Source organism: Camelus bactrianus, chromosome 18 (genome assembly GCF_048773025.1).
Source record: "Camelus bactrianus isolate YW-2024 breed Bactrian camel chromosome 18, ASM4877302v1, whole genome shotgun sequence".
NCBI classification, from domain to species: domain Eukaryota; kingdom Metazoa; phylum Chordata; class Mammalia; order Artiodactyla; family Camelidae; genus Camelus; species Camelus bactrianus.
The window spans coordinates 24,107,949-24,135,272 of NC_133556.1; the positions used below are offsets into that span (position 1 = coordinate 24,107,949).

General features: G+C 36.3%; 1 protein-coding gene across 5 annotated transcripts in view; it reads left to right on the forward strand.

The window, feature by feature from the left end:
- Nucleotides 1–27,324, forward strand: part of LOC141573914 (ankyrin repeat domain-containing protein 26-like) — a 64,308-nt gene that overhangs the window by 27,654 nt on the left and 9,330 nt on the right. For 2 of the 5 annotated variants that reach the window (XR_012500363.1, XM_074346323.1), the window contains exons 12-28: nucleotides 1,255–1,384; nucleotides 1,788–1,849; nucleotides 4,370–4,463; nucleotides 6,890–6,918; nucleotides 7,109–7,181; nucleotides 8,986–9,240; nucleotides 10,843–10,916; nucleotides 12,145–12,795; nucleotides 14,876–15,027; nucleotides 15,518–15,688; nucleotides 18,048–18,081; nucleotides 18,364–18,505; nucleotides 20,665–20,875; nucleotides 22,074–22,257; nucleotides 23,119–23,256; nucleotides 24,709–25,221; nucleotides 26,663–26,815. Coding sequence is in view for 1 of the 5 variants with exons in the window: in XM_074346323.1 (XP_074202424.1) it covers nucleotides 1,255–1,384; nucleotides 1,788–1,849; nucleotides 4,370–4,463; nucleotides 6,890–6,918; nucleotides 7,109–7,181; nucleotides 8,986–9,240; nucleotides 10,843–10,916; nucleotides 12,145–12,795; nucleotides 14,876–15,027; nucleotides 15,518–15,688; nucleotides 18,048–18,081; nucleotides 18,364–18,505; nucleotides 20,665–20,875; nucleotides 22,074–22,257; nucleotides 23,119–23,256; nucleotides 24,709–25,221; nucleotides 26,663–26,815 (3,066 nt within the window). In the remaining 4 variants the exon portion in view is untranslated. The remainder of the gene's footprint in view (nucleotides 1–1,254; nucleotides 1,385–1,787; nucleotides 1,850–4,369; nucleotides 4,464–6,889; nucleotides 6,919–7,108; nucleotides 7,182–8,985; nucleotides 9,241–10,842; nucleotides 10,917–12,144; nucleotides 12,796–14,875; nucleotides 15,028–15,517; nucleotides 15,689–18,047; nucleotides 18,082–18,363; nucleotides 18,506–20,664; nucleotides 20,876–22,073; nucleotides 22,258–23,118; nucleotides 23,257–24,708; nucleotides 25,222–26,662; nucleotides 26,816–27,324) is intronic. The other 3 variants (XR_012500365.1, XR_012500364.1, XR_012500366.1) reach the window with 3 other exon arrangements.

The following is a 27,324-nucleotide window of genomic DNA, read 5'->3' on the forward strand; positions in this document are numbered from 1 at the left end:
TTTGTTTTTAACTTTTCCCTCCTGTGCTTTTTCACTTACCGTCCCCCTGATTCTCATGGGGATGAAAAGGATCCTACAGAGGAATGGAAGTGCTCAAGATCACAATAGAAAACAGTGTGATAACAAGAGAGGTACACGTGCAGGACTGAGATTTGTAAAGTTTGGTGGCATAAACAGTTCTCAAATATGCCATTAAGAAAGGAAAGATAAGAAAGCAACTGGAAAGAACAGCTGGATGAATATGAAGATGGGCAGGGGTACAAAGGGGAAGGATTCATCTAATAAGGACAAGATGAATGAGTGTCAAAATGAGAGAGATTATTATACAAACACAGCAGAAATAGTGGGGTTAAGTGAGAGCAGGAAGTCTATAGTACAAATTATGATAGAAATTACCTCAAATTCAAATTAAGAGAGGGAAAAGTCAGGTCATGGAAAAAAGTGCTCAGACTCTTCTGAAGGACATATAGCTGATTTTATGAACAACAGAAAGAAAATTTGATCCTCACTTTTTTCTTTTTGGTTATAGAAGTTTGTTTTTTAACTCAAATGTAGTTGATGTACAGTATTGTATGAGTTACAGGTGTGCAGTAAAATGATTTGGTTATACATATATATGCATATATCTAATTCTTTTTCTTTCTTTTCCATTGTAGTTGTTTGTGAGATATTGAATATAGTGCCCTATGGAAGTTAGTTTTAACTTGAAGTTACTTCTTTTTTTAGAAGTCCTCACATTTAAATTGATGAAGTGATGTCTTATATTTAATCTAGGAAATTTTGTCTCTCCATTCCAACCCCAGTAACTGTTCTAGTTTTCCATGTGACTTATCATGCTGTTTCACACCTCGACCTTTGGCTCAGGCTGCCCTTTTTAGAACCCCCTTCACATCTGCTCTCTGCACAGGGTCTGTCTTTTAAGACACAGTCTGGTCTTCCCAGCATTCCCTGAGCTATTGACATGCAGCAAGTCTCTTCTCTCCTTTGTGCCCTTACTGTATCTGTTCACTGCAGGTGTAGAGCTGCTGAATGATACTTGTCTGTGTTGATTCATTTTCATGTGTCTCTGTCTCCCCTAGAATATAGAGCAGAATCTGTCTTTTATGTATATTGCCAGCTTCTCCCAGGATAATGCCTATGATGTGATGGATACAGTAAATATATGTTCTCTTCCTGACTGATTGAATGACCAGGTGTAGGAATATGATGTTTTCTGAAGTTGGGTTTTTGTTACATTTTGTTTTGTTTTTATAGGAAGAAGCAACAAAGCCGAAAACTGGGGGGAAAGAGAATGGCACTCGGACTATTAACAGCGTTCTAAAGGAGCAAGCAGATCATAGCAAATTGATTCCTGTTGATGGAACACATAAAAGTGACAGAGGTGGTAAGTCAGTGAGCATCTATGGATTTTCTTCTGTGCTTAAAAGTTAATGTGGTTGGAGGGGGGAGGGTATAGCTCAGTGGGAGAGCGCATGCCTAGCATGCACGAGGTCCTGGGTTCAATTCCCAGTACCGCCATTAAAAAAAAAAGCTAGTGTAAAAAATGTAAAGTGTGTAGATCCAAATATGATGTCCATTTCTTCTTAAGTGTTTTTCTTTTGCCATCTTCTTTCATAAATATCCCAACTACGACCAAGTTTTCTTCCAGAAAATGCTTCAACCCTCTGAAATTCTTTTCTGCCACTTTATTTTCTTGACATATTCATGAATCAAGATAGACTTATATATATATTTAACTTCCTAGCAGTATGTGTTCTCATTAATGTATCTGTGACTGCATTTTGTAGATGCAACTTCAGCATTAGGATTAGAAGAAAAGGAAGATGTCGAATCACCCTTGGATTCTGAGGTGCTGCCTTCTAGTATTATTTTCAAGTATAAGCGTTGCGTGATGTTAAAACATAAATGGAGGGATGTTTTGACTTCACTTTCTCACTTTTGCATTTTCCCAGCCAAATTTTTTCCTCATTTTAACCCACACTTAGTAAAGTCATTCCATGCTACATGTCATACTACTGCAGAGTGCACTTCTGTTAATTTTCCAGACTCACCTAATGAAACTGGTGTATGTAGTGCAAAAGCCAAAGCTTAGAAGTCACAGGGAATCGGTTTGTGTTCTGAAGTTACCTTTTCTAAAAACTAAAGAAAATAATTCTTGGTCAGCCTGTGACCAGATGTTTGTTTCTTCGTGATAAGTGAATGTGTAAAACTCTTAGTGAGATTCAGAGAGAGAGAGGTTGTACAAAAAAAAGAAAACAAAAAAACCCCCACAAAAAAACGGTGTTTTTGTTTGTTTAACCACTTTGTTCTTGAAAAGACAGTGCCTGTGAATTGAAAGTACCATTATATTTGGATTGTCAAGTAGATCTGCAATGAACATTTCAGGATAAGCAAAAGCATGTGGAATAGTAATAAATATGTGGGGTTAAAATACCAGCAGTTTGGTTTAGTGATGTTTTAATGAGGACAGCCCATTTTGGGTAGGGAAAATAGCGTGCACTGAGTACTTTTATGGCGACTGAACTTGAAGGAAGCTAAGTGCAGGGTAGTGATGACCTATTCCAAGGTGATAGCCATGGAAAGAGGCAAGAAGAGCCTGAACCCTTGGATCTCGGCAGCTCCTGCCTAGTGGCACAGCACTGTATCTGAAGTCAGCAGAGATAGCATCCTGGTTCTGACCCACTGTGGGATCTTGGAAAAACTTGTCTGACTTATTTGAATGTCAGTGACCTCGTTCAAAAACATGGTACTGATACGTACGTCTTAGGTTATGTGTCATGAACAAAAATGTGGTAACAAGTGTGAAAACACATTGTCAACTGTAAAGGGTGCTATAGAAATGTAAGACAGAATGATCACAGTGGCCACTAGTGACCTAGTGAAATGCTGAGGACACTTTTTTAAAATCTGAAGGACAATAAAATGGGAAAGTTAGAGCGGGCATGGGGATTTCTCATTTGGGGTATGTTGAGTGTTGGTAGACTATTATCGGACATCTCTGATAGGTATATAGTGCTTTAGTACTTGAAGCCCTCTGGGGGTTTTAGATGTTTTGACCTTAAATAAATTCCTGTTCCTGAACACCAGCTATGCACCAGGCAGTTAGACACTGAATGTCGCAGTTGAGGGGTTAGGCTGTAGTGGCAGGAACAGAAGAACAAGTAAACAGGAACCCTTTATCAGGGACAGTAAGTCCTTCATATAAGGAACGTGGAGAGCGTTAGTTTAGACAACAGTGGGGGAGTTTGTAGTTAGGACGAGGGTGGAGTAAGGGTGGAATTTAGGTAGTCAGAAAAGAGCTGAGTGTGACCAGAGCTGCCAGGTGATGGACAGGAAGGAGCCAGTCACACGAAGGTCCCGGGGAGGGATGTTCCGGACAGAGAGATCAGCGGGTCACATCTGCTCATCACCATACTCCAGCATCTTGGAGTGACCAGGAAGCAGCAAGTGGGTAACCGTCCTTAGAATCACTGTTATTATTGTTGTGTGTAGAAAAGAGAATGTGCATCATAAGGGCCTGGCACATGCGGGTGGTCACTAAGCAGTGTTCTTATTCTTCCCTAAGTAAAGTAAAGCTTATGGTACTTTTTTTGAAGAGCTGCATAGCTACATTAAACATTTTTCTGCTGTTAATTTAAACAAATATTTTTCTTTCTATTTTGGTACTTTATTCAACTATTTTCCCTATCAATAAAAGTTTTATCAAATAATAGTTAGATTCTGCTAAGCCTTTGTTTACTGAAATGTAGCAGTTTCCACAGTGTTCTGTTAATACTCAACATGACAGACTCTAAGGCTTCTTTTCATGCCATGTATGCTATTTTAATACTAAAAACAATATCTGTACTAAGAAACATTTTAAACTTATAGCACACTTATTAAAGAATATATTTAAATATGTATATTTTTAATTTTACTTTTTACTGAAGTGTAGTCAGTTTATAATGTTACTTTCAAGTGTACTGCAAAGCAATTCAGTTATACATATAAAAATACATATTTTTTTAAACGTCCTCTTCTTTTGTCGAGGAATGCAAAATGGAATTAGGTGTTTTGAAGTTAATTCTTTGTTGAAATCTGCATGTAAGTCAGTATTTTGTCTGTGAAAATATTTGCTCTAGCTTTCCATGCTCAGTTTACAGAGTCAAAAGCCAAGTGAAGATAAAAGATAGACTTGATCTAAAGAGTGTGTATGAAATTTTCTATTTAAGTGTTTGGGTTTCCAGGATATGCTTATTTTGTTTTTAAGTGTAATTGCTTTTAAAGTAGGAAATTAAAAAAATAATAATAAGGTAGGAAATGCAGGTATTTTGTTAGAAAGGAATCAGGAAATCTTTATGCAACTCATTATTAATATTAATTTTAACAGAGTATCTCCGAGATTGAACTACCGAACTGTATCGATCATTTATCTGGAGCTGCAGGTCTAGGAGAAAAAAATACATTAAATGGACAAATAGAAAGTAAGTACTGTATTTTATTAAAAAAAAAAGTCATTTTACAGAATGTTGATTTAAAACATGGATTTGGATCTATTCTCTCAGCCAAAGAAAATCACCTGTTGAACATATAGTGAGAAAAAAGAGAAGAGGAAGTATATTGTATATCTTACCAGGTGTCAGCAACAGATTAAACTAGAATGCTGTTTAAGGAGCTCAGTTGTTAGCTTTCTTTCAAGATGCTCTGTGACCTGAGGACAGGCAGGAAACCAGGAGGAGGGAAGGAGGGAGTGAAGAATGAGAGAGGTAGAGAGGAGGGGAGTGAATGAAGGAAAAGGAGGGGGCGGTCCCTGGCAGGAGGTGGTAATGTAGAATAGTTCTTTAGGAGAAGGAAGACAAGAGTGTTTGAAATGAGACGGGTATGAATTGAGCTTCTTCCAGCACCAAAGCTTGTCCGGGAGGCACAGCAGAACGTTCCACTCCCCCGTCCCCCTGACCTTTAGGAAGGCAGCGAGGACTGTGGTACCTGATCACGCAGAGCCGGGTGTGGCTGCCGGTGAGCACAGGCATGTGTGGTCAGCTGTCAATGTCTGGACCTTCGTGTCATGCAGCGTGTTGCTGCCTTATAGGATGGTGTCTCATAGGCCAACAGAAGAGTGGGAAAGAGGAAGAGAGTAGGGTGCATTCCAGGGAGGTCAGGGGAGCTGGAGCCTGGTAAAGAGTCCACTGAAAAGTCTGCAGCTCCTGATGCAGCTTTTGGGGAAGTGTTACAGTGAGACGTGTGCAGCTGGATTTCAGAGAGGTCAGTTAAGTCCGAGTGCTATAGAAGCAGACTCGGTATAGACCGGAGTTTCTCAAATTTTAGTCACCTGGGGACCCAGTGAAAAGTGCACATTCTGAGCAGTGGGTCTGTGTTTCTAACAAGCTCTCAGGTGAAGCCCTTGTTGCTGGTCTTCAGATCACGCTCAGAAGGTAGACTTGTGTTTAGGGGAATCTGGAAGAAGAGCCACTGGGGAGTTAAAGACAACAGCAACAAGGAAAAGCATGATTTTGTTTTTCTTTCTGAGCACATTCATAGCCAGAGGGAGGCAAAGAGTTGAAGTAGAAACTAGAGATGTAAGCTACTGCTGCTAAGCAGAGAGGAAAAAGAAGTGGTGGGGATCGTCTGTCAGAAGAATAGAAAAGGGGAAGATTTAAGACCACAGATGTAGAGGTACCTTTGAAGAGGAAAGTGAAAGGAAGGAAGGAGGAAAAAAAGGCAGCAGGTAGGTGATTTTGGAATTGAGGAGGAAACTTGAGAGAACTCCTTTTCAATGGTGTCAGTGTATTTGCACTGAAGGTAGGTTAGATCATTGCCACTCCAGAGAATACTGGAATCAGGAGGGGGCCTAGAATTGGGGTAAACCACAGCCTCTCCTCCTATCAGGCTTCAAAGGTAAATGTTGTATTGGTATTTGTTATTCCAATGAGATTAACTTGAATATGAAGCATTGACTGTGCTTTTTGTTTGTTTGTTTAAGGATAGCTAATTTTTTGAGAAGACAGTTGTTTCACAAAAATCCTTGTAAACATTAGCCTGATTTACCAAACCAAACTACTTTTGGAAAGAAAAGAAACTAACAGGGTTCATTCCATAAATGCTGAAGTTGTTATTTTCACTGAATACTGCACAGGTTTTGAAATATAAAAGACTTTTAATATCTAATAATTCTGTGGCAATTAAAATTTATTTTGATCACCAGATTTCAATATTGAAAACTCAGTATACATTCTTTCTTGTATGAGTGGATCAAGAAACATTGATGGCTAGAGGATCCAAGAAATGTAGGCATACCAATAGCCCATGTGGGTATGGGAAAAATATTTTTATGAACTATTATCCTACAAGTGTGTATCCAAGGCGATCAATTCATAACACTTTCTCTGATGAGAAGTGAATTGCACATTCAAATGAACTGCCATCACAACTGTGGACTTCCTAAATTACAGGACGAATTGAAGAGCATGATAAGTACTTGTAGTCTAACGGTGTCAATCGCATTAAAGATGTGCTGTGGCACTTTACGGTCAGCTTTCACATTTGTCTTCTTGGAGCCGTGATTTGTTCCTCTGATTAGAGATCGCTTTTCTCCTTCTCAGGCAGCAAGTTCACACTGGTATATGTACACGTTTCTATTTTATAAATAAGTCACTTGAAACATAATCGTACGTTTGAAATCTTAACTGCATGTTTTGTTAAACCTATATTCCCGTTCTTTATTGAGTATCTATAATGGATTCATGTTTCTGTCTTGTTGCTGTCCTAACTGCCCCTGAAAAACAAAACACCGAAACCTAACGTGTTCATTTCCAAAGCAAGCACGAGGGTTGCGCAGTACTAACTCTGCGTGAATGGGTAGTTGGCTTTCATATTTACATCTAATTGACTATGTGTCCCTTTTGGCTTTTAGATTCTACTGAAAAATATCCTCACTTGAAGGTAAGAACTTTTATACTTTTATCTTGATTTTTTTTTTTTAATTTAGTGAGGGTACTGGGAATTTAGCTTAGGACCTCATGCACTGCTAAGCAGGCACTCTACCACTGAGCTAGACCCTCCCCCCTTGAATGATTACTACAGATTGTATCAAATGTACATTATTAATCGGTGTGTTTCAAAAACCATTCAGCCTGCAGTTGGAGTGAAAGATTCTGTTCCTAAGAAAACAGGAGAAATGAAGAATTTACAAACATTCAAATCAGGTAAATTCTGCAATACAAATTTAGCTCTGAAAAGAAGTACAGTCTTCTTATTGGTAATTCCTTTTATTTCTTCAAATTTAATTGAAAGATGACATAAATAAGGCAGATGTTATTAGTGGTATCCATGTTTGAAAAATATATATAAGCTTAAGAAATAGATTTTTAAAATGTCAGCTTTGACTTGGATGTTTCTGTTGAGGTTGGGAGACACTAAAGTGCTCAGCTTGGAGTCCCTATACTCTTCAGGGATTCTGAGAGATTGATTATTAGGTTCTAAGATTTTTCCAGTTTTAAAATGCTTAATTGAATTTTGACCTTTATGTAGAGTAAAGCTTCCCTTGCTAACATGTCAGTCATATTTCACTTTAATTATTTCATCTAGTGCTATCACATTGATGATATTTATTTATTTCTGTATTTATTTATTAATGAAGGTCCTAGGGATTGAACCCAGAACCTTGTGCATGCTAAGCATGTGGTCTACCACTGAGCTATTTCCCTAGCCCAAAGGTCTTAAGCCAACTGGATGGTTTGATTAGCGCTCTCTCTCTCTCTCTCTCTCTTTCTCTCTCTCTCTCTCTCTGTGTGTGTGTGTGTGTGTGTGTGGTGTCTTTGATTATTAAAAATGATGGAAGTAATTAGTCCTACCTTAATGTTTGGTAGATATGATATTTTAAAACAATAATCCTAAAAGCTTTTGGGTTTAGGGTATTTTTTATACTATTAAAAATTATTGAGAATTTTGAAGAACTTTTAAGTGGGTTGTATCTATTGATGTTTAGTATATTAGAAAATAAAGCTGAAAGATTTAAAAAACAAGCACACACAAACATTCCATTCACCATTAGAGCTTTGATGTTATCACATGTCATGTATCTGGAAACCTCCACTGCACCCTTAACAGAGAATGAGAATGAAAATAGCATTCAGTACTATTGTGAAAATAGTTTTGACCTCCTGGACTCCCTAGATGGAGGGAACATGGGGCTTCAGGGCTTCTCAGATGACACTTGAGAAGTGCTGTTTTAAACAGGGTTCATGGATGTGAAATAATAAAGGGGCCCTTGTGATGAAGTGGGCTTTAACGTTCACTTCTACATTTCTCGCCTTTTCTTCTTTAACTTGTCTTAAAAAGTTTGAATCTGACAACTTAATTCTTTTTAAAAAAGGAAAACATTTTTGTTAGATATTTCCTGTCTCATGGCACTCTGTACTCTTTGGATCTGGTTTGTACCTAGATTTACCCTATTTTTATATGGAAAAAATTAGTCACTCAAGGCTATCCTTTCTTATATAAATTTATGATGTTTATCCAAGGCTTAAGGTAAGAATTCTGAAGATATTGGTACATTGAGGAAAGACTGTCTCATTGTAATTTATGTAGTACCATTCAGTAAAAGTTTTCTTAAAGCCCACATCTCTAGGACTCAATACTGTCATGCATATTTAAACATCCAGTAAATGGCTGGTTAGGCATACATTTTGTTAATGAAAAAATTCATATGTTGAAGAATCATAATTGTTCATAAAGCTCTTACAGAATGTAGACTGTTTTATAGAGAGTGATGAGTGAATCCAAATTAGTAATTCTAGAAAATTAAAGGTAGAAAAAAGAGAGACAGTGGTTCCCTATATGAACAGCAATGACATGTAAATTACAACCAGCTGGGAAGGAGCAGTGTGTTTGGTGGAGAGGAGGGCATGGGGTTGAGGACGTGGGGCTGCTGCTCTGGGAAGAGAATTCGTAAAAGTTAGTCATTTGTATTGTTGTTCACATTCTAATAAGTGGAAACTTTGTTTTCAGGTTCTTCAGACTGGGTTTCTACTAGTTTGAGCCTCAATAATGAGGCTGGTCAAAGAGCCGAGCATTTGAAAGCTGATAAATGTCCGTTGGTATCACGATCAGTGACCACAAACCAGTCAGCACCCACAGAACTGAGGCAGACGGCCCTGGTATATAAAGACCGGATGAATATTGGAGCTGTGTCTGTGTCAGAACATGCAGCGCTCCGTGGCCTGTGTGAGTCACAGCTGCCAGAGAACAGAAGCCGCAAAGAAGGTAATAAAGCAGCATAGAGAACTAGCCATAGTCTACCTGTGCGTGGCTTCACCATACTCTGACTTTGCAGAAATCATTTTGTGGCAGGATCTCCTTTGTGTTTACTCCTTTTATGCAACCTACAACCAGACAATACCTTTTGGCATGACATTTACATTCATCCTCTGACCATAGCAACATATTAAATAGCAAAGAGAATTAGGTGAAAGTAAATTCGTTCAGAATAGTATTTAGCACGCTCCTGAGAGCGGGTAGAAGGGTGATGTCTAGAGCTTTGTGACTAGTTGGGAAACCTAGGTGGCCATCCAAAGATTCCCTTCTCAAAGTATGGTTTCTTAGCTTTATTTTTATCTAGCTCTGAATTTATAAATATTTGTTATAGCTATATTCAGTGTAACTGAAAAAGCACCTCTGCAACTAAATATCAAAGTATTTCTAGTGTATTCTCTGCCTTTCTGTATTTTAGTAGTGGCTTTCCCAGCAGTAGTGGCAGTCATTGGGAATTTGCTACACAGGACCTCCTTCTTAACTGTTTCCACACAGTATATCAACTTGTTTTATTATTTTTAATGGATTGATGGGTCGAAAAGGATATTGGTTTCTAAGGAGTGCTTTATCACTTAAAAATAATATATGGAATATCAATTCTGATTCTTCTAGGATACCCAGTCTGTTGATTAACCACATCTAATATGTGTTCTACTTTATATACCAATTAATTTAGTGCCTTAATCAGTGATATAATCAGAGCTGTAGTAATAAGTCATACAATATTTTTTCTGCTCCTATAGTTTTATCTTTTCTTTCCTTACCTGCAGAATTAATGTTGTATTTACAAAAGATTCTCAGTTATCTCCTATAGTAGTGACTACAAGCTCTAAACTCAAAGTTTTTCTAATAAATACTGTTTATACACAGATACTTTTAAGAGTTTGTCCTCTACAGCATGGGAGCAAAGAGGATAGACATGTAAAGAAATAGTTTACAGTTCAGCTGGTGAAGACACACTAGAAAAATCTGTGAAGTACCAAGGTAGCTCCAAGGAAAGAGATCCCTGTGTCTGTGTGGAAAGACAGCTGCAATCCAGGAGGACTTCACAGAGCAGGCTGAGTCTTCAAAGAGGAAAAGGAATCTGTCAGAACAATAGAGGGAAACATTTCAGATTAAGGAAAGATAAAAGCATAAAAAGTAACAGTAATTTTGGAAACCATGTTTAACATTGCTCTTGAAGCCTGGTATGTTGTTAACAAGGTACTGTTAGGAGGTAGAGAATAGAGTCTGTCGTGACTTTGTATATTTCTACTGTATTTTTAAATTTTGTTTTATTTCTCTTTGTCTTGTTCATGTCTGGTGAATCAATTTGTGAATGAAACTTTGAGATGTTTGTATGCCTTTAATCTGGTAACATCTAGTATTTCCCAAATAGTTTGTTGAAGTTTTAGATAATTAGAAGTATTTCTTAAAGAAGTAAATATCCAGCTAAAGATTAAGTTTAATTTCAACTGTCAATTGATGAAATGTTTTTTCTGTTTTTATAAAGCTGATGCCTTTGATCTAGCTGTTCTAAGTAGTGAATTTTAACTAAGCATATTCATTTTTCAGCAGACCTAGACTTACAAAGGGCATCTGAGGAAGAGCAAGAAAGACTTGATGGAAGTGAAAATAACCACTCACAGGTATGTAAAAATGTAAATTTAAGTTTCTTGTTTAATACTGTTTTCTGTGGTTTAATAACACAGTTCAAAAGAAATTGCCTTTCAAACTAGACTTTTAGAGTCAATAAATAATTACTTAATATTTAGTTTTTAATAGCATTTTATCTAATTACAAATCTTAAAGTATTGTTAGGATCTGTAATAATTTATAGTTACACTTTATCCTTGGAATTGAGGCAAAAAACCTTCCTGAATATGGCTTACATCTTCCATCTTTATAAATTCCTCACATGATGAAGGTGATATCAAATATTAAATCATGTGATATAAGCAGTTGAAATTGTAAATAATATAGCAGTGATGGCCACCAAGTTAGTTTCATGTAAGGAACAGTCATTCCCAGTGGTCCAAATTTGCAGTTTCAAATTGCAAGTCATTAATGCCAAGGTGAAAGATTTCTTCTGTCTTGTGATCTCTATGTAATCGATTTCAGAATCTACAATCAGGGAGAGAATAGGGGTCATAGAGTCAACCCAACTGCCTAGTAAGAGAATCAAACCTTCCACGATTGGACCTTTGCTGTTAGGGAAGAAACAAAAACTTTCTAATTTATTTCATTTCAGGGTAGGAAGTCAGTAAATATTATTAAAAATTCTTTTATTCACTCTCACTAGTGAATGTTAGAGTATAATATAACTCAGTGGATGCAGAGAATACATATTGAGATAGATCACTATCGTAGTATATCGTTTGCATTAAAATTCAGGAATTTGTTCCTCTGTCTGATTGATGTTAATTGATTTTGGCACCTAATAATTTCCAGTTTGCTTATTCTCCAGTTACTAGTCCTTTAAAAAAATCTTTACATGCACTGGAGGGGCTCACTAAGGTATGAGAGGTGAAATATTTTTTAGTGAGGAAATCTTTGTAATGTTAAAAATCTAATCTCTAATTCTTGGTAGATTTAACATGTGTGAATTGTTTAGTTCAAACAAACAGTGACGAAGTTAGGTTTCTGAGTTCCTGTTTTTCTCCTGTTTCAAGGCTAAGGCAAGTTATGTTTCACTTCTTAGTTTGTGACTAGCCAAACATAGATTAAGAAGTTTGTTAAATTTTAAATATTTTCTAAGTTTTCTTTATCCATACTTGACTACTTAAGGATAAATGTGTTTTACAAGCATGTACTGTGAAAGAAAGGAAATCTGAAGATCAAATCAAGCAGATTAATCTTTCATTTGTGCATCTGCAGAAAATGCCTAGAGAACCAGAAATGAATAAGGAACATGACAGAAAGGACATACCTGTGTCTTCAAAACGTTCTTGTGTGGAGAAGCATGAGGACATGTGGGTCAAACAAGGCAAATTCGACTGGGAAAACAATTCAGAATTTATCACAAAGAAGTCAAATCAGAAAATCAGTAAAATCCATGAAAAAGGCAAAATTACTTTTCATCGTAAGGTAGTGCCACTACATGACAACTGTGAACTACGTGGTGACTTAAAGGAACTACCTTCCAACGTGACAGATAATACATTTGATTTTGAGGAAGTAGATGCACCTGGAGCCTCTGTCTCTATAGGATTCCAGGCAGTCTCTGAACACAAAGAGCCCAGTCTTGAAAATGTTTTTCCATTTTATTCCAAGTCTGAGTCAAGAAAGTATGGTTGCCAGTCATCTTCAAAACTTTATTCAAATGAAAATAAGTTGGATGAAAATGGTAAGCCAGACACTGAACACGTTTTTAACAAAACTGAGGAGAGTTTTTGTAATGATAGAGAAAATGAAGTATGGAACCGAGTTCCATTTAAAGTGAAAGAAGACCAAGAATTTGCTACAAAAAGAAAACCGAAAAGGAACCAAAATACTCACTGGAAATCAGACATTGGACATGCACCTCAGGTAAGTGATCCACAAAGCCTTTTTGGTTTGTGGCTTGCCCGCTCCAGTGAGAAGAAACACATGATTCAAATAAAAAGTCATGATATGTCTGCTGTTTCAATTACTTGTAAGAAAACCAAACCAATACAAGACCAGCTCCAGAAGCCATCGCTTGCAGATAACTGTGGTGCTGATAAGTCTAAAAACATGGACCCTGAATTAGGAAATGTGAGTTCTTCTCCATCAAATGGTAACAGAACATCCAAAGTATATCTAAAAGAGTTACACACCAAGGTATGCAAAGGTTTAAGAATAAGGTAGGCATGTTACAAGTAGAATTCCTGGGTTTGGAAAAAGAAAATTCAGCTTCAGAAAGAGGTAGAGGTTCCTTTGCTGCTACTCTGTTTTTTCTCTTTATCAATAATCTCCTCCATTCTGATCCATATTTGATCTTATTTTCCACTCTATGAAAATAGCCTATGTATAAAACGGGGTCATCTAAATATGTAATCGTGTAGAAACAGACTATTTCTGCCATCTAAATAACAGGAACTCAGGGAAGTATTTTCCTGGGTTTTGTTCCTTAACCAACCTAAGTCTCTGTGCCAGTCTTTCATATGAAGTGGGAAAGTAATTCAGCTGTGTGCCACATGACCTTCTGAGCCGGAATAAATGCAAGTGAAATGGCTTAGGAAATATAATAAGCTCAAGGGTTTTTTTTGTTTTTTTGGTTTAATCTGTTGGCTTAAATGTAAGTTGCACTTCCATAGAATGGGAAGGAAGCAGTGACTGAGAGAAGGGATATAAGCACAAGCTCTCAGTAAACTGATCCGTGTAATGTGCGTTAGTGAGTGCAGGCTTATCTGTCTTACTGATCACTGGACACTTAGAATTCCATCATGGCCGCTTTGAGATATTCTTAAGAAGAACTACATGTGCTCCCACATGTTCTTGAATCACCACTTTCGGGTGTTTCTGTTGAGTCACTTACATTATATTATTTAGTAAAATGTAGCAAGTTTTGGCATGTATGATTTTATTATATAGGTAGTATGAACCCTCAGCAAAAAAAAATTCAGTATTTATCTCCAAAAGAGAAAACTTGAGTTTTGAGATGCACTGAATGATGTTTTTAGTTCCAGTAATAGATTTTTATAATGTGTGTGTTCTTTTGTGTGAGGTGCAAAGAATGTTAAGGATAGAACTCTGAAGGTGTTCTCCTGTAATAGAAAAAGGAGATGAGCCCTGCCCCCAACTTTGCCAAAGTCACACTTTTAACTTATCTGATCAATTTGATGAATTTATTTTGTGGCTTATTAGATTCAGTGTTAGAGAATTGTATCATCTCTTTTGACACTGTAAAATGCTGGGGAATACTGCTTTAGGGAATTTGGACAAATCACTTAACCTTTCTTGGTTGTGTTCCCATTATCAGTAAACAGTGGGGCTAAAGTAGATCACTCATTACTCCTATGCCGTCTAGCTATAAAATGGTCATGGTTATTAAATGTGAAATTGGGAAGCATTATTCCTTTTACAGAATTCCACACTAACTGGCAATTCATCAGTTTCACTCTGCTCCTTTCGGTAAAATTGGGTTTATATATTTTATTAAACACTTTTTTGATACCCCAGGATCCAAATGAAAGAAGAATTATAAAAAGTAGTAGGGAAAGGATAGCTTTAGCACAGAAAGAAGAATGTTTCCTTTCTGTTACTGAAGCACCAAGGTGTGACATCTTCTAAATCTGGCTGTTTAATGTAAAATCTAGGTGGTAAAGACAGAAGAGGACAAATTTTATGCCTTTGTCTTTCTATTTCTCTGTCTCTGCCATTCACATGGGGAAGAGTGGATGTAAGAGCACAACATTCAGAAAGTCCTTTTTGAAATTTTAGAAATTGTTTCTTTTCCTCAAACAGAAAGAAGCAGAATTTACAAACACTTCAATGACTTGAAATGATAAAAATTAAAATAAGCACAAAAATATTTTAATCAATTGAAATCAGGGCAAAGTCTGAGTCAAATGATAAAATGAATGAAAACAAAGTGTTTCTAATGAATAAAGTAATAATTACCCTTTGTATCAAACTTTCACTAAAGGTTGAAGTAGAAGAGAACAGGAACAAAAGTGAACTGAAAGGGTCAGAAACCATGTATGGTGGCAGTTACCATGAAGGATTAACTCGGCAGAGGAAGAGGGGAAAAAGTGATGACCGGCAGTTTCCTGCTCTGCAGAAAGGAGATTCTGATAGGTAAGCCTAGATTAGTATTCAGCAGTAGGTAATTATTATTTTCCTAGATACTGTTCCGCATTTCTTCCCAGGATCATCTCTCTACTTGCTTCCATGTATTTTGTACTCTTCCTTCCAGGTTCCCAGGACACACCTAAATGCCTTGTGCCTAATCTTTGTGCTCACATTCTAATCTCTTAAGTAGAATAATTTCCTCCTGTCTCTTTTGCTCATGACCTCCTGTTTATTTCCCTGTTCTGTAAAGCCTTCCTTATGCTCACTTTACTTTCATATGTTAGCTCTTGCTTATCACATTGTATCATAATTGTATATCTGTCTTTGAAGCAAGAATTTGTGTTTCCTTGCTTATGGTTGGCACTTGTTAACCATTTTGTGAATTAATAAATGACTGAAGATGGGTCAGAGTTGGTTTTACAAAAATTGTTTTTTTTAAAAATTTATCAGTAGAACTATTTTTTAAAAATTGGCTTTTTTATGGATTGTTTTAAAGTAGCTGTCCTGGCTTGCATATGAAGGAAGTAAAGAAGAATGAAAGTGGAAAACGGACATTAAAAGCATCTGTGACTTCACATGTATTGGAGAAGACTGCCTCACTGGCTGGTGGTCTCCTACACATGAATGAGAACAGCAGCTTAAGTGAAGGAGGTCAAGGTTGTGGCAGGTAAAATCTACAAATTCTTTATTTGTAGGTGAAGACGTATTAGCAGTGATTACCTTCTCTGGAAATAGAACAGCAGCATATAGTGCAAAGGCCAAGGCAAGAGAATTCTCAACTGTGTGGGAGGAACAGTGCCGAAAGGCTAACATGAGGACAAGTGCCTTTGACCGGAAGTAGTTTCAGTACTACGTTCCCAAGGAAGCCGGGCTGTAGTGAGTCGGTGTGAACAGCCCCTCAGAGGACATTCCCTGGGAAGGCAGGAGAGGACTGGGTGATAAGTGAAGGGGAACGTGGGGCTCGTGGGGGTTCCCTTTCTTTGTTTAATGATGAGACGGTAGATTGTAGAGCATGTCTCTTTGCTGTTGGATGCGATTCCATAGAAGACGTGTTTTTCAATTTAACTTTGTTTGCATTTCTGATATTAGAAAGTGTATTGATTGTACTATGTTATCTTTAAGATATTGTAGTAAACTATTCATGTATGGTTTTGTTGTAAGGGCTTATTCGTTAGTTCTGAAGCGTAATATTCTTACACAATTGAATATGCAGATAATGACTTTAAAGTTACACCATTGTCCATAGATTTTTAAAAATTGTATACTCATAATGACTATACAGACACTTAGGCCATACTGAATAGAGATGAATCATTCCTTGATGATTCTATAGTGTCCTTGACAGTATCATCATGAGTGGCTATGGTTTTGTATGCTATTGTAAAATATCAGGTTATATTAACTTAATATTTGCTTAGGTTCCAGGAAGAAGGGGAAGATTTTTTTATATATACAATAGAATAATAAACTATTAACAATCTATCACAGATGATTACTTTTGGATTACTAAGTTCTAAATTAAAAAAGCCATCATGGTCCATAAGGACCTGTCAAATGCATGAACAAACAGCTGAATGGATAATGAATGCCCGCTGATTAATGTCTTTAGCGAAAGCAAATCTTTATTAAAAGTAGATTTCCAGTATTGCCTAGGTCTAAAGTCTTTGTATTTTTAAAAAATAGGTGTTAAGATTCAGAAGTTATTATTATTATTTTCACTTTTTTTATTGAGTCATAGTCGTTTTGTAGTGTTGTGTCAAATTCCAGTGTAGAGCACAATTTTTCAGTTATACATGAACATACATATATTTATTGTCACTTTTTTTTGCTGTGAGCTTCCATAAGATCTTATATATATTTTGCTGTGCTATACAGTATAATCTTGTTTATCTATTCCACATTTTGAAATCCCAGTCTGTCCCTTCCCACCCTCCACCCCCTTGGCAACCACAAGTTTGCATTCTATGTCTATAAGTCTGTTCCTGTTTTGTATTTATGTTTTGTTTTTGTTTTTAGATTCGACATATGAGTGATCTCATATGGTTTTTTTCTTTCTCTTTCTGGCTTACTTCACTTAGAATGACATTCTCCAGGAGCATCCATGTTGCTGCAAATGGCGTTATGTTGTCGGGTTTTATGGCTGAATAGTATTATTCCATTGTATAAATATACCACCTCTTCTTTATCCAGTCATCTGTTGATGGACATTTAGGCTGTTTCCATGTCTTGGCTATTGTAAATAGTGCTGCTGTGAACATTGGGGTGCAGGTGTCATTTTGAAGTAGGGTTCCTTCTGGACATATGCCCCAGAAGTTATTTATAATTATGCCTAGACATAGAATAATAATAGAGATTCATTTACTACATTAGTTGAAAATACTTAAAAATAAATATTACTTTCTTAGCATATTGTGAAATGCAAGTATTGAAGCCAGATTGCCTGGGTTGGAATTCTGGGCAGACATAGGGGCTTCGACAAATGACTTAGCCTTTCTGTGCCTCATTTTCTTCCTGGGTAAAGTACCTAATGTATTACCTACCTCCCAGGATTGTTGTGAGGATTAAAATGTCTTTAAGACATGTAACGTGCTAATAATAATGCATAGCGGTTACATAGTAAGTCCTCAAAAAAGCTAATACCATGGTTATTAGAAAAGGGTTTCTTTCATATAAGGACTTCAGTAATACTTTCCAAACAGGTTTTATTGCCATAAAAGCCAGTTTTTATTGAAAAAGACAACAAGAAGAAAATCCTGGTGTATTTTTTCCTACCAAATAATACAAGTAATGTTATGTTTTTCCTTTTCCTCTGCTTGTCCCCTTGATTTAAATTTAATACTTTGTCAATAATATAATTGACATACTTTCTTTGTCCTTTAATGTTACTGTTTCCACTGTTTAATCCCTTTTATTGAAAATTAATTATCAATGCAAAGATTTTATATAAAAAATAATAGATTTACATATTTCTTGTATTTTCAATATTTAGTATTTGGCTTAAATGAATTGCTTTTTTCTTTTTTCAGGTCTTCAAAGAAAATGTCTACTAAAAAGGACAAGGTATAGTAAAATACTACTTATAAAAATATTTCCCTATGGTAAAAATAATACATAAATGATAAAAGAGTGGAAAAACAAAATCCTCCTTTGTTGTAGAGACATTTACTTAAAAATAATTTAGAAACACTATTGATAAAGTTAGCCTTTTGACAAAAGTCAGTTCTTTCGAGAAGTGTCTGTGTTTTTGCTCTCATAAAAAGATGGATATTTATCACCTCTGTACACTAAGCATATTTTATAACTATGTTGGAGACACTGTGAAATAGCATTATTTATTTGTAGGTCAAAGAGCAGATTAATTCTGTGGACGACCTCGATGACTTAACTCTGTCACCGGAAACAGCTTCTGAGGATCGCAAGTCGCTTTACCCTAATTGTAAGAATACCCTGAGGCTAATCGAAGAACTTGGCCCGGACAGTAAAGGTAGGACCCCCGTATGACTACACAGCCTTTTTAAGTATCTCGTGGTAACGTGTGCACACCTAGTACTGCCCCAGGGAGCACGGCTACGTTACAGTCCGCTGCGTCTCAGAAACCTGCTTTGTGTCAAAGCAGAATCAGACGTGTTGTGCACTGCCAGCCAGGGGCTGTGACTGTTCCCACTCCCTGTGCTTTCTGTTGACTCTGCTGCTCCTACGCCTTCACCCAAGGTCAGGTTATCACTGCTTCCCTCCTAGAATGCTGAAATCACCTCAGGACTTTCTTCTATGCTGTCCGCCTCCTGGAACGTTGGTCTACACCGCAACCATGATTACTAGATAGTTTTTAAAATTCAGATCTTTGTTACCCCCTTGCTTAAAATCCAGCTACTGCTTCTCACAGCTCCATAGTTAAAGGCCACAGTCCTCTGGCTTCATCTTGTTTCATTTTATTACCCTTCTTTCCACATGAGTTTTAGAATCAGCTTGTCAATGTAAAAAAAAAAAAAAAAAAAAAAGCTACTAGTGTCCTGGAAATTAGACGTAGATTATGTTGAATCTGTAGATTAATTCGGGGAGAACTGACTTCTTAACCATACGGAATTTTTAACCCCGAACAAAGTTTATTTCTCCGTTTAGGTCTTCCTTGATTTTCTCAGTAATATTTTAGAGTTTTTAGTGTCTGGGTCTTTCCATCTTTTATGAGCTTACCTGTATTTCTTATTTTTCAGTGCGGTTATAAGTAGTGTATTCTTATTTATTTGTTTGTTTTAAAATAATGTATTTTAAATTTTAGTTTCTGATGAGAGGAATACTGTTGATTTCTGTATACTGACTCTGTGCCCTCCAACCTGACTGAACCCATTTATTAGTTCTAGTAGCCTTTTTATGGATTCTCTCAGATTTTCTACATAACCAAAGGTGGTCAAGCTTTTTCTTCTTTAAACTACTGTCTTACTAAAGACAGTTCACGTTTAAGACTTGCAGCCAATAAATACATTCTCTGTCACAGCTAGTCAGCTCTGTCACTGTTGCAACAAGAGTAGCCATAGACAATACACAAGTTAATGGACGTGGCTGTATTTCAGTAAAACTTTATTTACCAAAGCAAGCAACCCGGCCCACAGGTTGGAGTTAGCTGACTCGCACCATGTAATCATATTCCCCGCTGATTAGCACAGTCTTACCTCTTCATTTCCCATCTAGATGTCTTTTGGTTTTTCATTTTGCCTGATTGCACTGGCTCCAGTATAGTGCTGAATAGAAGGAGTAAGAGAAGCCATTCCTGTCCGGTTCCTCACCTTCTGGGAAAAGCATTCCGTTTCTCACCATTGCATATGGTGTCAGCTGTAGGGTTAGCACAGATCTTTGTCATAGTGAAGACGTTCCCTTGGTTCCTAGTTTGCTGGAAGTTTTTATCAGGAATCGATATGGAGGTTTGGCAGGTGCCTCTTTTTATCCACTGACATGATCATATGGTTTCTTTTTTAGTTTGTTAATATGATGAATAACATTGATTTTTACGTGTTAAAACAGCCCTGCATTCTTGGGATACACCCCACTTGGTCGTGATGAATTTTCCTGTATTGTTGGATTTAATTTGCTAATGTTTTGTTTAGAATTTTTACCTCCATTTTCATGAGATTAGTTTTCTTTCTTGTAATATCTTTGTCTGGTTTTGGATTCAGGGTAATGTTAGTTTTATAGAATGAGGACATATTTCTTCCTCTTCATTTTTTGAGGAAAATTTGTGTAGAGTCGGTATTAAATTTTCCTAAAATACTTGGTAGAATTCACCAGTGTAACCATTGGGACTGGGATTTTCTTTGTCATAAGGTCTTTAAATAGGACTTCTGCTTTGGTTTTTAAGATATAGGGCTTTTTAGCTTATTTGTTCTTTCTTAATTGAGCTTTTGTAAATTCTCTCTCTGAAGGAATTTTACCCACTTCATCTGAATTGTCAGATTTACTTGCATAATGTTCATAATGTTACTTTGTCATTCTTTTAATATCTGCAGAGCTTAGAAGAATGTCTTCCATGTTATAGATGCTCAATATCCATTTGTTCAATATATGGATGAATGAATGTGAAAATGCACAGTCCTTTGTACACAAAAATTATTCATATATTTTGTTTCTATTTTTGTTTTCTTCCTAATGCAGATTCTGATAGGTTATTGAAGATTCAGGATCCAGTTCATTCATTCAGATCAATAGAACTGAAAGAATCTGACTCTGCACTACTTAGAGGAAAAATTAAAGAAATGGAAAATAAGGTGAACTGGCTACAAACAGAGCTGTTGAAAACAAGAGAAGAAACATCACAGTTAAAGCTTCAAAATGTGGAGTGGGAACGAGAGCTCTGCAGTATGAGGTACTGAATTTCTTGGTCTTAAAGAAATATTTGAACTCTTTATATTTACTTTAATACTGTAGGTATGTAGGAGAAGTCTTAAAATTGCTAACTTACCTTTTGGGATTTTACAGGGGAGAAAATTTCATTAATATTGTGGAATATGAGACTCTTGGAAATAACACAGCCATACACACACACACACACACACACACACACACACACACACACATACACACACTACATTCTATATTTCTTTAAAAAAAATCTTTGATCCTTATCTCTCAATTGTCCTCCAGAAAGTTTATATTACTTTACATTCCCACTTGCAGAATTATGAAATGACCATTTTTCTCAAGGCAGAAACTGTAAAAAAAAATTATGCAGTTTGATTCTTAACATATGAATGGTTGGACTAAAAAGTAAAGTGGAGAGTTATTACTGGTTAGTTTTTTCAGCATCTCTCTCATACAGAGATAAGATTAGTTCAAAGGTCTATGCTGAAAGCACGGATTACTCTTAATTTCTTAATTACTTAATAGGGATCCTGCCTTGTACCAAAAGGGATTTAAAAATGATTTACTAAATAAATAATACTCAACAAGGTAAGTTCAAAGTGCTGCAAAAGAAGAAACATGAAGTGTAGGGCATCAGGGAGTAGACTCCCCAGCCTCGCCTTGGATTATGCTAATTACCGGGTCTGTGTTCTGGAAAAGACGTCTGCGGATGTTACCTTCCCCTGGAGATCATGTAGGAGTCCCTGTAATATCTCATGAAGTTGAAATTTTATTTCTCATGAACTTATAAACCTGTTTCTAAATAGCAACTTCTCTTTTAATTAATAACTAAATTCTCTGTCCTAATGAAGGAGTAATTTATGACTATGTGGGGAAAAAAGGGTAATTTTCAATTCAAACCTTACTGAATAATTGCAAAATTTCTTCCCTACACTATTGACCAGAGTTACTCTTGACTGAAACTCAGTAGCATTATGTGTTTTCATTGCTACTTTTCAAATATATATATATACACATAAGTCTATCATTATGAAGAGATTGAAGTGAGGAATTTAAAATGTGAGACTTAGAAATGAAAAAAAAAAATTGAGAACATACAAATTCCATTAGGGTAATAAATCAGCATGTGAAGAACCAGATCATAAAATGAACTTTTTATTTTCTAACAAAATAAATTTTAAGGTAAGCATATTTCACTGCAGATTCACATTAGAACAAGAAACAAAGAAGAAGAGAAATGCTTATATATTATATGAAAAAACAAAGGATGACTTGAAAAGAAAAGAGAAACAATACAATGAGCAAGTTTACCTGAAACAACAACTTGAAATCACTGCCCGAGCACTAGAATGCAAAGTGAAGAGCATATGGAATAAAGCAAATCAGGTAAATTTGTCTTTCATGAAAATTTCATATCTCTAACACTGTTTCATCAATATTCTTTATAATATTCTTTTGAATTAATCTGTATTTTCATTTAAAACAAGTAAGAGTTATCTCATCCTAAATATGAACTATGACATTTAGAGCTTAACTTACTAATTTCTTGGTGTTCTTGGCATCTAATAGATGCTCTGTGTCTTTTCTGAATGAAGGAATGGAAGTTAAATTGAGCTTAATTATTAACATAAGGATTGACGGTTTTGGTCCATTCAACAAAGTAACAAGTCTAATTCAAATCCATGAGTTAATTTTGGCTTTTTGAAGTTAAAATCCAGGCTGAATTGCCTTCAGACTGTGATGGAATTGGTTAAATGCCTTATAAAGAAATTTTCTTTCACTGGGATTTCAAAATTTGTAGATACTGACAGACATATGCAGAATAGATAAACAAGATTATACTGTATATAGCACAGGGAAATGTATACAAGATCTTGTGGTAGCTCACAACAAAAAAAAAGTCACAATGAATATATATATGTTCATGTACAACTGAAAAATTGTGCTCTACACTGGAATTTGACACAACATTGTAAAATGACTAAAACTCAATTTAAAAAGTGTTAAAAAAAAAAAAAACCTTTTTCTTTCATGATACTACATCCCTTGTGTTTTTGCTCTGTGATAAATTTAGCTGTCATATATATTAGAATTTGAGTTATTTATGTGCATTAAAGATCCCTGTGTTTAAAAAGGCTACTTCTTTTTAACAGTTTAAAAAAAATTTTTTTAAAGATTCTCCTCCTAAGCTTTTTTTGACTTTTTTTCATGGTATAAAACCCAAAACCTAATGAAATATGTCTCCAGGTTTTAGAAGAGCAAAATGATGCTCAGAGACAACTTTCTCGAGAGCAGAATGCCAGAGTAATACAAGATGAAATCCTGGCCCATCATCTTTCCCAACAAAAGGAGGCAGAAAAGGCTAATAAGAAAATGAATGCTGAGGTATTTCCTTTAGTCATCTTCAAACGTGTGTGTGTATGAATTTGTATACTTAGATAGTTTAAAAACCAATACTATAGGTACAGAAAGTATAGAGGGTTTTAAAAGCCTATATATGTAAATATATTTTCTGGGGGTTTCATTTCTGGTTCATTGGATAAAGCAATATTGTGAATTCAAATCCATTTGCCTGCAACAGTGACATAGTGACATTCACAATGGCCTCATCCAAGGAGAGGCTGTTCATATTTCCCGTAGGAATTGATGAACTTTCCATTATCTCAAAACTGTTGCTACTAACAGTAGGCATTCTAGTTTCTGGCAGTGATCTGACTCCTTTGATAGACAAATGGAGAGGTTACTTTATCATTTCCACTGATGGTAAGGAGGAAAAAGTATAGCCAGTTCAGAAACCGTAGTTTGGCGTAGTTTGGGTGTCATTCTCCTATGTGTGATAAAAAGTAACACTCTGCTCCATGTGGTATCTGATTTCAGTACAAGGAGCTTTTGAATATAGTGACAGACATGCCATAATCTATAGTGATAATTTATTGATCAGTATTTTATTTTTAATAAAACAGCTCACTGTATTTCCCTACTATTTCACATCCATCACTGTTATAAACACCATGAGGAAGAAATAAAAATTATTGCAGAAGCAAATAGTCTCCTGATTTTGTAAGAAGAGCTCTGTAAATTTGACCTTCTTTACCTTTAGTGTATTCACCATTAGGGACATAGAAGGTTCTCTTGTGTTTATATATTTATCCTACAGAAGTGGCTTTGGTTTGGTGTAAGAGTCAGAGAGTCAGAAGCCCTGGGGGAAACCCTGCAGCTTGCTTGTGTTTTTAACCCTTTATTCCAGAATTGTCACAGCTAACTGAGTTAACTGATGTTTGTAGACGTACTTAGTACAGTGCTTAGATTTATCACTTATCTGTAGATGTAATTCTTATAATTCGGTCTAAAAATGTTAGAAAGGGAGAATATTCATGGAATATTTTCAGGAAAAAATTTTTTAGGAAATTTAAGCTGTCCAAATATATACAGAGCTAAGGCTCTTACTTTGGGGGTAGCTGTAAAGGTTAGATGTCAGATATAATTTTTAAGTGTTTTCAGATTTATTCATTTCTTATTTTAAGCCTTTTGGGTTTGTTGTATTTCAGAGAAAGAAAGGCCTTCCCAGTTCTGAGCTTCGTAAACATCCTTTTGTGGTTTCTTTTTTACTTTCATGGATTCAGTATCTTTAATTAAATTTTTGAACTTTTGGGGATTTCTGCTTGTTTAAAGTTTGAGATTTGTATCCACCTTAAGTTCTTCCAGTTGGATACCCAGTTATTGCAAACTTTTTGTTGTATAAACTTAGAGATTAGTCTTTCACTTCAAAGGAAATTATGATATGTCAGTTTATTGAGTACAGTTCAAAGAGTAAGAGATGAGGGGTTTCACTTACAGGACACAATGGATTTTGAGCTGTCTGACCCAGAAGATAACAGCGAGGTGCTTCCTCAGCAACTTCCTGAAGCTGGAAGTCAATTCCGTGGCCAAGAAATTGAGCTCCATCCCAGGAGATATGCTTTTAGACCAACGACGTTGGTATTAGAATGTGTGCATAGAGACCGAGGCCAAGCCCAGTGTTCAAAGAAGGAAACTGAATCGTTGTCTCAGAGAAAACAAGGGAAAGTCAACAAATACATTGTAAAGCAGGCATTCTTGGAGGAGAGAGTATGTGAACTAGAAAGTGAAAACATGTTGCTTCGACAGCAACTGGAAGTTGCTCAAAATAAGGCCAAAAGCAAAAAGACAATACTTAATATCCCAGAGCCGTTTCTGGATCACATGGGAAAACTTGAAGCCATGAGCAAACGAGTTCTGATGCTGGAGGAAGGAAACAGGGAATTAGTCAATGAATACAAATGTTTAAAGGACAGACTGTATCAGCATGTAACTGACAGAGCAGAAATGAAAGTAAGTACCCAGAAAGGGAAGTAATTTTCAGAGTTCCTCAAAGAAAATTCAAAGTGGTATCTGATGGAAGCTGAATGTTGAAACTAGTTGAATATAAGAAATGTGTGCGCTATAAATATATACACTGTAAAGCAGCCTGAAAGCATATCTTGTATCCAGCAAACAAAAATTAGACCTGAGAGGTGCTTTACTTTGAGTAAAGATGCCGTGTCACCTGAACTTCTAAGAGATTAAGCTGTAAGTTGTTGATAGGTACAGACAGGTCTTAGTAATTTACTCTTATAGTGCCCAAGTCATTTTAATCGTTCTGTCACCACATTTTAGTATCGTGATGAAGCAGATAAATGAAATGCTCAGACCTAAAATGAGTATTTTGAAATTAAGATTCAACTGTGTGAACAAATAAAAAAAAGAGAGAGAAAAGATTCAATTGTGTGGATTACCTTGACAGTCAAATCCAGATTTCCCAGATGAACTGATGTGTAAATGCTGTATCTTGCAGTACTTTTCATTCAGTTGCTTTTCATATATTTTTAGTTGATATTTTATTTTTATTCATGTCAATTGGAATTAAATTTAGAGATATTTGCATCTCAAATCATGCATTGTCATGACCTCCACTCCTTAAAGGCATCTACTTTTCATTCAGTCATAATTTGGGACAAATGTAAATTTTAGCCAAACTGTGTTTGACTTAGTCTCCCCTGTTCTATTTATAATTTACTTTGAATATTTTTTCAAATAATGTGCTCACAATTCTCATTTCAAGGCTCAGTTAGTCATTTGGATCTAAGTTTGTCCAGTCCAGAGGGACTGGAGCGCTCTGTGGTGTACGAGTTTGGCATTGGGGTCCCCTTTTCAGACTGAGGAGGAGCAGCCAGAGTCTTGAGTGGCAGGAAGGGAATGAGTGGGAGGGGTGGGGGAGCTGTAGGACCTGCAGTCCAGGAGGCAAGGGATGCCAGGTTGTCTCAGGTCCCCAAAGGCCATTGGAATAACCTCATTTTTATTGTGAGATAGGAGTCTATTGGAAGAATTTAAACACCAGATTGAATATGTGAAGAACTCTGAACTTAAGCCTCTAATGAGAAAGAGGGAGAATGTTCCACAGTGTGGAACTTACCACCACTCATCCCACCCACACACCTGTTTCTGTTTGAGACTTCAGTGGGGGTAAAGCTTGGCCATTTCCTGGGAGGGGCAGGGAATGGCTGGTGGGGCTGCATCCATTGTCTAAGTTAACTTACTGTCAATAAGGCAGGAGGGTCATGCCTTCTGTGTCTTTAATGAAATTGGGTAAACAGGAATGTGTACCTATGAGGAAAAGAAGGTGAATTGATGTCTGTGGGGATAGTTCTCAAAGTCCATATGTTGGAGTTACATATTATTAATGTAACTTAATGATAAGGTGACTTAAAAATCAGTAACAGAGTTATCTCTTTAGGCCTGTATGAGACAGCTTCAACAAGAGCTGACTGACACCCAAAAGAAAGTGTCCATGTTGGAAGCTTCCCTGGAGGTGACAGCACATCATCAGACTAATTCAGAAAATGAGAGACAGGATTCAGAGAGGAAATCACATCAAGCTGCGAGCCCAGTATGTATGAAATTAAGCACGTCAGCCGTGAATGTGCAGCGCAGAGTGTTGCAGGACACTAGCTTTTCAGGGACAGCTTTCTTTTGTATCTTCATTATAATTACACTTTTATTACCTTTATGATGTACTTTTTTCTTAAACTTTGACTTTCATTCTGCCATTTCTTTATATGTTGTTTTCTTATAATATTTACCCTTAGAGAATTTGAGAGTTATACATCTTTCCTCACGGAAGTTAACTTTTTTCCCTATTAAACAGTATTTTTTAGTGATCTCTCACCACAATAAGGCAAGCTAGATAAAATCAGAGGATAATGTTTCATGGCATGTTCCAGAAAATTGGCATGTCGCACCTTCACTTTTGTGAATGGATATAGAATCTGTGTGTATTTATTTCATGGATTTCAGAGTAACTTGTGCAGAAAGGTCATTATACAAACCAGTTGGAGTTAGGTATCGCCTTCATTTTCCCTTCACTTTACGTATGTTGTCAAAGCATGGAGAAGTTCA